Source organism: Coturnix japonica, chromosome 16, assembly GCF_054131305.1.
Source record: "Coturnix japonica strain WE chromosome 16, WE-NBRP24, whole genome shotgun sequence".
Lineage (NCBI taxonomy): Eukaryota > Metazoa > Chordata > Aves > Galliformes > Phasianidae > Coturnix > Coturnix japonica.
In genome coordinates this window covers 1517010-1526794 of record NC_140678.1, presented here as the reverse complement: position 1 = coordinate 1526794, position 9785 = coordinate 1517010, and the positions used below count along the sequence as shown (strand labels likewise).

Sequence of the window (9785 nt, the reverse complement as noted above, 5' to 3'; positions counted from 1 at the left end):
CTGCTGCCCGCACAGAGCTGTCCGCGGCGATGCCTGAATGGAAAGGGGGGAAAAGGGCGGGAATGGGGGGGAAAATGGCGGCTGGATTCTGCCTCAGTCATGGTGTGGATTCATATGGAGATGAGGGTGTGTTGTGTGTGGGGTGGGGAAATGGGAGGTGCTTGTGGAGTGGGGTCTGGGGGTTTGTTGAGTGTAGGAGGGGCTGAGGGAGCAGTGGGATGCCGTAACTATAATCCTAAACCATAACTATAATCCTAAACCATAACCATAACTATAATCCTAAACCATAGCCATATCTATAATCCTAAACCATAACTATAATCCTAAACCATAACCATAACTATAATCCTAAACCATAGCCATAACTATGATCCTAAACCATAACCATAACTATAATCCTAAACCATAACCATAACTATAATCCTAAACCATAACCCCTGCCCCAAACCAAATCACAGAATCACAGAATTATCAAGGTTGGAAAAGACCTAGAAGATCATCTAGTCCAACCATTAGTCCAACCATCTAGTCCAAAGCCATTATAATGCTTATACCCAGCCCCATTAAGGCCATAACCTTAATGCAATAACCCAAATCCAAACCCCAGCCTTGATCCTAACAAAAAGTCATATAACTGTGATCCTAACCCTGATAGCTTAACCCTGTGACCATACCCTAACCTTAACACCAATACCCTTAAACCTAATGCTGCCCCAAACCTAACCCCTAATCCTAACACTAACCCTGACCATAACCAAACACCCCATAACCCTAATCCTAAAACACTAACCCTGACCATAACTCATAATCCTAACCCTAAAACATTAACCCTGACCCCCCCAACTCTTCATCCTAAACACTCACAACCCTAACGCCCCTAATCCTGACTGAAGCCCTACAGTTGACCAGCATTCACAACCCTGACCCTAACAAGAGCCCTGATCTCTCTGATCTAACCCTAACCCGAATACATTGGCTCCTAAAAAGAACTCCTAACCCTAAATCATAGCCCTAATCCTGATGGAACCCCGTATCTCTACCACAGTGATGCCACCTCAAAAACACCCAAAAACAGCCCCAAAAAAGAGCTTTGATCAGCACACAGCAACCATCCCCATCCCAAAGGACCTCCATGTGTCCCAGCAGAGCTGGTCTGTGTGTGGAGCACATAAGCCCACTCCCCACACCCCCCCCCAAAAAAAGGACATCGTTTTTATGTCAGTGTTAAACATTTATTTGTTATTTATTATAGAACTTCAGCTCATGAAGAAACAGTGCATGTAGAAATGCCGAGCAATGCCATCTCCGTGCCTCTGTGATTTCCACCCCAAATGGGCTCAGCTCAGGTGCTGGGAAGACTATAGGATATAAGGTAAAGCCACACACACACAAATATATATATATGTGTGTATATATATGAGGAATTGATGGGAAATCCTCATGTTTGGGTCACTGGAAGGTTCTCATGTTGGAAATCTCTGATGTTCCTGTGGTCTCAGCACAAACCCAGAGCGTAGGAAAGCTATGAAGAGATGGGGAAATGAGAAAGGAAAAAGGGAAAGAAAAAGGTGAATGGAAATGGGAAAAGGGAATAGGAAAGGGGAAAGGAGAATGGAAATGGGAAAAGGGAAAAGGGAAAGGGGGAAAGAAAAAGGGAAAAGGAGAATGGAAATGGGAAAAGGAAGTGGGAAAGGGGAAAGGGAATAGGAAAGAGAAAAAGGAAAAGGGAATAGGAAAGGGGAAAAGGAAAGGGAAAAAAAAGTAAAGGGAAAAGAGAAAAGGGGAGTGAAAGAGAATTGGAATAAAAGGGGGAAATGGGAGAGGAAAAAAGGAAAAGGAAAGGAAAAGGGGAAAGAGAAAAAGGAAGAGGAGCGATGTTGGGAGAAAAGATGATATTACTCAGAGCTGCCAAAACTTCCTCCTGCAGGGTTAACCCCTCTGTATGGATGGGCTGTTCAGGGGGATACGTGTCCCATTCCCCCCACCCTGGTCCCCCCCACCAACCCTTTGGATGCCCCATGGGATGCTCCCAGCCCCACAGGCGCCGTGGTGTCCGGATGTATCACTGCAGGGCCATGGCAGCCCGTGGGCCTCCCTTCACCATCCCAGCCTCCAGGCATTGCTCAGGCATAGGATGACAAAGGGAAGCTCATGGGAGCGAGGGGCTGCGCTGCTCCGGGGACACTGTGTGCTCCTGCAGAGGGAGGAGAGAAAGGAGCAGGGCTGTGGGGATCCCCCAAACCGCATTGCATCCATGGGGGGGTGAACCCACAGCTCTGCTCAGTGCCACCCCACAGCCCTGGGGTGGGTTTGGGATGTGGGGGTGGGAAGTGCTGGGTTACAAGGGGTTGGGTATGAGTGTGGGTTTGCAAAGCAGAGTGGGGTACTGAAGGGCAGTGTGGCTGTGTGTGCAGTGTGTGCAGGTGAGCTCACCTGCCTGTTCAGCAATGAGTGCATGTGTGCATGTCTGTGTGCACACAAGCGGGTGTCCCATGGCTGCAGCCCCCCAGGACCCCACAGGGCACGCCAATGCCACCCCCATCCCCATGCTGTGCCCCCATCCCACCAGGGCTGCTCTCTGGGTGCAGCCGTCCCTTCCAGCCCCATTGCTGCCTCACTCACCTGGTGGGGCCGAGCCAGGTGCTGTTGCAGAGCATCCTCATCCTCTTCGTTCCCCTTCCCTCCATCCCATCTGGTGCTGTGCTGAGCCCCTCGCCCTGCTCTCCCTTCTCTGACCCCCTCCCCACTCCCAACCTGAGCACTACAGGCTCCGTCCCCTCCATCCTTTTATACCATCTTTGTTCATATGACAAGCACGTGAAAAAAAACCAGAGCAGAGCTTGGAAAAAAAGCTCCTTAAGACGCTTTAATTCAGTTTCCTGGATCCCATGACTGAGCTCGGCCTGTGAGCGGGGTCCCATGACCACAGCACACAGGCTCTGGCCATCAAAAGGCTCCTTTATGCCCCAAAGACTTAAACCCCTCTTGGCTGAGACCCCCAGGCTCCCCATGCCCAGCCTGGGCTGCATCCCCCCACACTTGGGGATGTGTCCTATTGCCCCATTTATGGGGATGCTGCACCCAGGACCCCTGAGGTGGGTCTGGCTCCTGCACTGTGGGGACCCCACACCTCCCTCCTCCCATCACAAGCAGCAATGGGCCCAAACCCACAGCCCCACTGATGGGACACCCCCTAAAGGAGCACAGCCCACACCTCCCATCTGGCTCTGGACTTTAGGGGCTGGGCTGAACTTTGCCTTTTTTGCCCTTTTTTTAACTCCAGACACCACCAACACAGCCACAATTTGCCCTGAGGTCCCCCCAGAACCCTGAGACGTCCTGCTGGTGATGTGGGGCTGCTCCAAAGCACTCACAGCTCCACAGGCAGAGCTAAGAGGATAAAAATACACCCGGTGCACACAACAATGCCTCTGTGTTGGGATTAGGGCGCTGCTCCAGCCCTGCTCCTTGGGGTGAGGGCAGAGGGGAGCAGGGCTGGGTGACTGCAGTGCTTCCAGCACACATATGAACTCATAGCTTAACAACCACCCGGCACCTAGGGGTGGCACAGGGGTCCTAGGGGGGAAAGAGGGGTTTGAGGGGAGCGGGGACCCCCATGGCCCCATCTAAGCCCTAACCAAAAGGCACATGACAATGCTCTGAGCGTGAGGCCCCACCGAGTGCAGCATAAGGAGATTATCGTTCCTCACATGAGGCTGCAGCCCCACAGTGGGGAGAAGGGGGGGCAGTGAAATGGTTGGGAGCCCCACATGAGGATTTGCTGCCCCACAGGTTGGTGCAAGATGATTTCAGGGCTGTTTCGGGGCCCATGTGCTCCTTTCTCCACCTGCTGGAGCTGGGGATGAGTTCAGGGCCCAGCAGGCACAAGGCAGAAGGGCAAGACGGGTAAAATTCTAAACCTCAGCTCTTTATTTGGTGCCTGGTTTCCTCGCCCCACTCTGAGGGGACGGAGAGGGAAGGAAGGAGTGTCACAGAGAGACCTGAACACGGGCAGTGCTCCATGAAGGCAGAGCAGGGGGGCACCTCCTCCACGCATCCCCAACCTCCCCTCGGGGTCACAGCTCTGCCCCATGCAGGGAGCAGCACTGGGCATCTCCTGCAACGCCAGCACAGAAAGAGCTGTGCCCTCATTTGCCACGCAGTGACACGGGGAACAGGCTCACCCCACGGCTGCTCCCAGCCCAACTCGCCTTATTGCTATAGTGGGAGCAGCAGAGCAGCCGGGAGGAATTCAACAGTTTGTTGTTTCAGGAGATGGGACGAGGATGTGTCTGAAGATGAAGATTCACCATCAGGAGGGACTCTGCTCTGCTTGGAGCAAGCTGCCCAATCCTGCCTGCCCAGCTGAGATGCCAGCAGCACCGGGTGATGCAGAAACCCAACGTGCCTCCAGCAGCAGCGACTGGGAGCACTGGGAGCACTGGACAAACACGACAACCCCCAGCCCGCCCCATCCTCCTGCAGCTAGTTGCGTTGGCTGGCCAGCTCCTGGGAGATGAATTTCCGAAGGCGTTCGAGGTACTGGCTGTAGAGTTCAATGTCATTGTGCCCGGCCCCATCCACCCACAGCGGCTCCACGGCTTTAGGACAGCGTTCAAACAGAGCCAGGCCGTGGGAGAAGTCGATGACTTCATCCTCGGTACCGTGGATGATGAGGACGGGAGAGGTGATTTTGGAGATCTTCTCAATGCTGCCAAGAAGGTGGAAAGGGAGAGATGACAAAAGGGGGGTAAGTGCAGGGATGGAGGCAGCCCCACCCCTCCTGCCCCCTAAAACACAGCCCCCCAGGGAAAGGAAGCAGGAAATGCTCTTTGATCACAGCAGAGAACGGGGACGTGGAGCTTCTGCCAGCACTGAGATCGCTGCCAGAGCAACAGATGAGGACCAGAGAGCAATGACAACAGCCCCATGGGACCCAGGCAGGGCCGAGGGAAACCGCCCCCGGACAGCACGATCCTGTGTTGGGATCAACCATGCCTGGCAAGCACGGCCCTTCCCATCCCAACCCCCAGGGCCCAGGACACAAAGGCCGAGTGAGGCCATCGGGATGCACTGCGTGGGCTGGCAGCTCCCGGACACACTGTGCAGCTCAGGGACCATCCCTGAGGCCCCACTGGCTGGGCTGCAGGGGGGAGACAAAGCAAGAGCTCGCTTCACTCCTGCCTGCAGACACCAGCCTGCCTTCCTCAGGGTATGGGGAAAAAAAGCCCTGATGGGAGAGACCTCACAGGGACCTCCAGGTGGAACCGAGGGGGGCAGGGACGTGGCTGGTGGGAGGGTCCTGGTGGGCAATTTAAGGCAATCACAGGTCCCTGACTTTCCCCATAACCTCTGCACGGGCAGGGCTGGCACTCAGCACTGTCCCCATTCCTTTCTCAGGCACTCACTTGGGGAAGGCATCGAACCAGTAGGTCTTCTTGGTCTCGGGGAAGGCGACTCTCATGCCGGAGGTGAGCGGGGAGTGGAGCACGATGGCAGCGCACTCATAGCGGGACGCCAGGTCAACGGTGGGTACCGTGCCAATGCTCTGTCCATACAAAATGATGTTCTCCGGGCTGATCCCGTACCTGGGGGAGGAGAAGCATCAGGAACATTGTCATCACCAGGAGCTGCAGCCCAGGCGTCACCCTGCACTGCTCACAGCATGCTGCAGCGTCGAAATGGGGCTGCTTTGCTCCCCCAGCTGCCTGTTAACACTGTAGTAATTAGCACTAATTAAGAGTTGCACATTGTTTTCCCAGACAACTGTGCTGACCTCGGGGAATACACGTCTAGGAGACAGAGGGGCCGTCCCCACTGTGGCCTCTGGGAGCTGCTGGAGGAGCCGTGGGGTGTCAGGGCTCACTCAGCCCCAGTGGGAGCAGGGCTATGGGGGGTGGGGGGACGCACAGCCCTGCAGGGCAGCACACAGAGTGCCCATAGGGGTAAGGAGGCACAGGGTGAGATGGAACCCAGTGTGTGCCAGTAGTGGGGAGCACCACAGCCCTGTGACAGAGCTCAGGGTGCATCCAGCCCCCCCCACAACAGCTTTCCATCCCTCCTTCCTGTTACCAGCAGCCCAGGCCCCTCTCAAGGACGTTTCCTGTTTTCCAGAGCACCATCCTGACGGGTTCTTCCTGCAGCCAAGCGTGCACAGCCCCCCCAGCCCCACACACAGCACTCCCAAACCCAACAGGGGGGTCCTCAGCCCCCCCTGCCCTGCTCACCGTGTCCGCAGTGCCTGCCACGCCGCGTCGATGTCGGAGTAGAGGTTCCTCTCTGAGGGTTTCCCCGTGCTGGCGCCGTAGCCCGAGTAGTCGTAGGAGAAGATGTTGCAGTTGATGCGTGTTCCCAGCCCGATGTAGAAGCTGCTCATCTGCCCCAGGTCCACAGCGTTGCCGTGGGAGAAGAGCACCGTGTACCTGCAGCGTGAGAGCATGGAGTTAATAAGGGCTGAAACAACAGCACGTAAAGGGACATGGGAACGGCCTCGAGATGATCCCAGCCCTGGAGATGCCCTGACATCCCTCACCAGTGGGGCTCACTACCAGCAGCCCAGAGGCACGATGTACTGTTGGACTTTTTGAGTCTATTTTTGGTTTAAAAAGCTGAGGATTTGGGGCCGTTCGCCCGATGGGGATTTTAAGTAATAATTCTGACAGCAGATCTTTCCTTTTTTTTTCCCCCTCTCCTGAGTCTGGCAACGCACCAGACCTTGGGAGAGAGAGAAGCGAATTGTGGGAGTGACAAGGCACAAGAAATTTCCACCATAAGGGGAAAAACAACGTTCATCATCCAAATTAACACGAAGAACAGGCGCGTGGGAGCTCAGCTGGGGGAGGCAGCGCAGCCCACTCCTCCCCCAACCCCTCACTACGGGGGGGAGACGCCTCTGATTCAGCTCCTTGTGTGGTGATGGACCACCCCAAAGTGGGGATGGAGTGGATCCCCGGCAGGAAGGCAGCAGCAGGATGGAGATGGGACCTTCCTGGGCCTGTGTGTCATCCACCACTTCCGCAGGCAGATGGGGAGCGGGGCCAGCAGCGGATGTGCAGGCAGAGCAATCCCGTGGCTGTTTCCTCTCCCTGGAGATGCACAGCAGGACAGGATGGGAGCAGACAGCCCTGCCAGCAGCCTGCATGTCCCAGGTATACCTGGCACACCGCTCTGCATTGCGTGGGGCCAGGCAGAGCACGCAGGCTTTGCAAAGCCCAAACTTAGCTCTGCCCCACTCACATCTGGGCCTCATGGAGGCAGCAGTGACAGCGCTGTCACAGTGAGAACAATCTATGCACCAAATTGAACTCTTCCTCCCTTACAGACCTATGGGGTGGTCTGTGACAAGCTGGACCTTGATCCCTTCTGCCTTCTGATCCTATTGTTCTTCTAAACATGCCCACTAAGTGAGAGCCACACCAACACAGCTTGCCCCAGGGCTGGGGGCTGCAGACCATCCCCGTGGTCTCTGTAGGGCCAGAGGTTTGTTTGGGCTCTACAGAAGCTTTGCAACCAGAGCACGACATCATCAGTGTGACATCAGAAGGGCACATCGAGGACAGCCTCAGCCAGGAGGGGACACTGAGGTCCCTGTAGCCTGCAGCTGCACCCCGACTCCCTCCTTCAACCTGTTCAGTCCCATTCCCGATTGCAACCACAAGCCAAACAGGTTCCTAGAGCTGAGCTCACCCACCCCACAGCACGGCGCCGGGTCGGGCCGGGCAGGGAGGTGGCATCCAGCAGGAGCCCCAGGCCCAGCACTCACCTGGCTCCTGGCACGCAGCGGACATACATGCAACCGATGCGGTTCCCTCGGCTGCTCTTAGTGACAAACACCTCGATGTTGTCCAGCTCCCGTTGGGAATACTGGAAATCAGCCCGATCCTTCAAATGAAGCTTCCACCGCCCCGCAGCGCCGCCTCGGAGGGACCCGGTGCTGGTGCTGCCGATGGGCTCCGGCTCAGGGACCACGGCGTAGGTGGGCTCTGGGGGGAGGAAAGCCAGCTTGGCGGCGATGCGGCTGGGACAGGGAGGGCAGCAGAAGAGGCAGCAGAGCTGGCTGATGGACAGCCCGTTCATGATGGAAGCCGTGCTGGGAGCAAGGCAGGATCCAAAGCAATGCTGGGACGCCCCTTCCTTACCACGGCAGCCAGCGGCGTGGGGCAGCCTGCAGTCCCTCAAGGGTCGGGGCGGCCGCCATCCGTGTGCCTGCAGGCAGCCTGCAAGGAGCAGGAGGACACAGATCACATCAACAAGCCGAGTGTTACACCGTGCCAATGCTTCGGACACCCCCACGTTCCTGTTGAGCCCCCCCTGCATCAAACCCATCCTCCAACACCTCCCAAGCATCCCAGCCCACGCACAGGACCCTGCAGAGCACAGTGAGGTGAGCACAGCGGGATTGGGAGCACAAACAGCTGCACATACAGCTCTGCCCCTCATCCCCCCCCCAAATACACACACACACACACACATGATGCTGGCGAGGGCCCCAAAGCACGCGTGTGCAGCTGGAGCACAGAGCTCCTAATGCAAGAAAAGGGGGGGAAAGGGGAAGGGAGGGGAAAAGGGAGAAAAAAAAAAAAGCGACTATTTTCTGCAAGTTTGGGCACAGGCTCCAGGCTGAGGAATGTCAGAGCAGCCCACACCCCGCGGGGCTCAACACAGCTGCCTCCAAAGGGCTGGGAATGAGGAGGATGGGGGCACACAAGGGGATGCAGCCCCGACCCCTGCCCACCCCCCTCATGCTGGGGGTCTCCCTGTGCTCACAGCTGCGGGGCCACGCGTGTGTGTGACATGGGCAGGCGTGTGTCCACGCAGCAGAGGCAGGCGGTGAACACACGGCCGTGCTTGCACACGCCTGTATGGTGCCCTCACCTGTGTCACCGCATGGCCAAGGGGGGGGGGGGGAATAGGGGATATAAGGGGGGATATAGGGGATATAGGGGATATAAGGGGGGATATAGGGGATACAAGGGGGGATATAGGGGATATAAGGGGGGATATAGGGGATACAAGGGGGGATATAGGGGGGGATATAGGGGATATAAGGGGGGGGGGGTGTTGGGTGTAGTGCCTGCTGGGTGTACACCCTGACAGCCACCCTCACCCTACAGAGGGTCGCACAGACATCACAGTGGGGGGTGGGGGTACATCCCCCCCCCCTTCAGGCCCAGTCCCCGCTCCCTATTGCCCCTCTACAGCCCTATACGAGCCTCAGGCTGAGCCAGACCTGTGGGGCGGGGGGGCACCGGGACCCCCATAGGGACACAGAGCCCCCCCAGCCCCACACCATGCACAGACGGGCCCCCCCCTCCGCCCCACATCCCCCACTTCAGCGCACACAGCGGACCCCCCGACCCCCCCCATCTCCCTCAGACCCCCCCCCAGCCCCACACCCCCCCCATATACCTGCACATCCCGGGGTCTCTCGCCGCCCCCCCCTCCCTGCTGGTTGCTGTTACGGGACTCCCGGTCGCTGCGGGCCGCCGAGGCGGGGGCGGCGCTGGAGCTGCATGGCGGCCCCCCCCCAAACTCCGCCCACCGCCGGCGCGCCGGGAAGTGACGGAAGTGACAACAGCATTGCGTTGCATTGCATTGCATTGAGCTGCATTGCATTGCACTGCATTGCATTGAACTGCATTGCATTGCATTGCACTGCACTGAGCGCTCCCCCCCCGCAGTGCTGGCACCTCCCCAGCGCTGCACGGTTGCCTTCCTGCAGCGTGGAGCTCGGGCTGCCAATCAATGGGGAAGGTTCTCTCATTTTAGGCCCTGCATAGCTCCAC

General features: G+C 57.3%; 1 protein-coding gene and 1 long non-coding RNA gene across 3 annotated transcripts; one reads left to right on the top strand and one right to left on the bottom strand.

The window, feature by feature from the left end:
* Positions 1–16: 16 nt before the first annotated feature.
* LOC146758156 (uncharacterized) lies at positions 17–1297 on the top strand. The gene is made up of 2 exons (XR_014935029.1): positions 17–126; positions 1253–1297. It is a non-coding gene; the product is annotated as an uncharacterized LOC146758156 (long non-coding RNA).
* A 2610-nt stretch (positions 1298–3907) lies between these two features.
* Positions 3908–9535, bottom strand: ABHD17A (abhydrolase domain containing 17A, depalmitoylase). Of its 2 annotated transcripts, XM_085517659.1 has the most exons (6): positions 9409–9535; positions 8139–8216; positions 7763–7982; positions 6228–6422; positions 5409–5588; positions 3908–4711 (listed from the first exon to the last, which is right to left on the bottom strand). In XM_085517659.1, exons 3-6 carry the CDS (start codon positions 7789–7791, stop codon positions 4486–4488), a joined length of 630 nt encoding a protein of 209 aa, XP_085373785.1. In that variant the 5' UTR covers positions 7792–7982; positions 8139–8216; positions 9409–9535; the 3' UTR covers positions 3908–4485. The 2 variants fall into 2 exon arrangements, with proteins under 2 accessions (XP_085373785.1, XP_015742174.2); XM_015886688.3 differs by having other exon boundaries at positions 7763–8216.
* Positions 9536–9785: the final 250 nt, after the last annotated feature.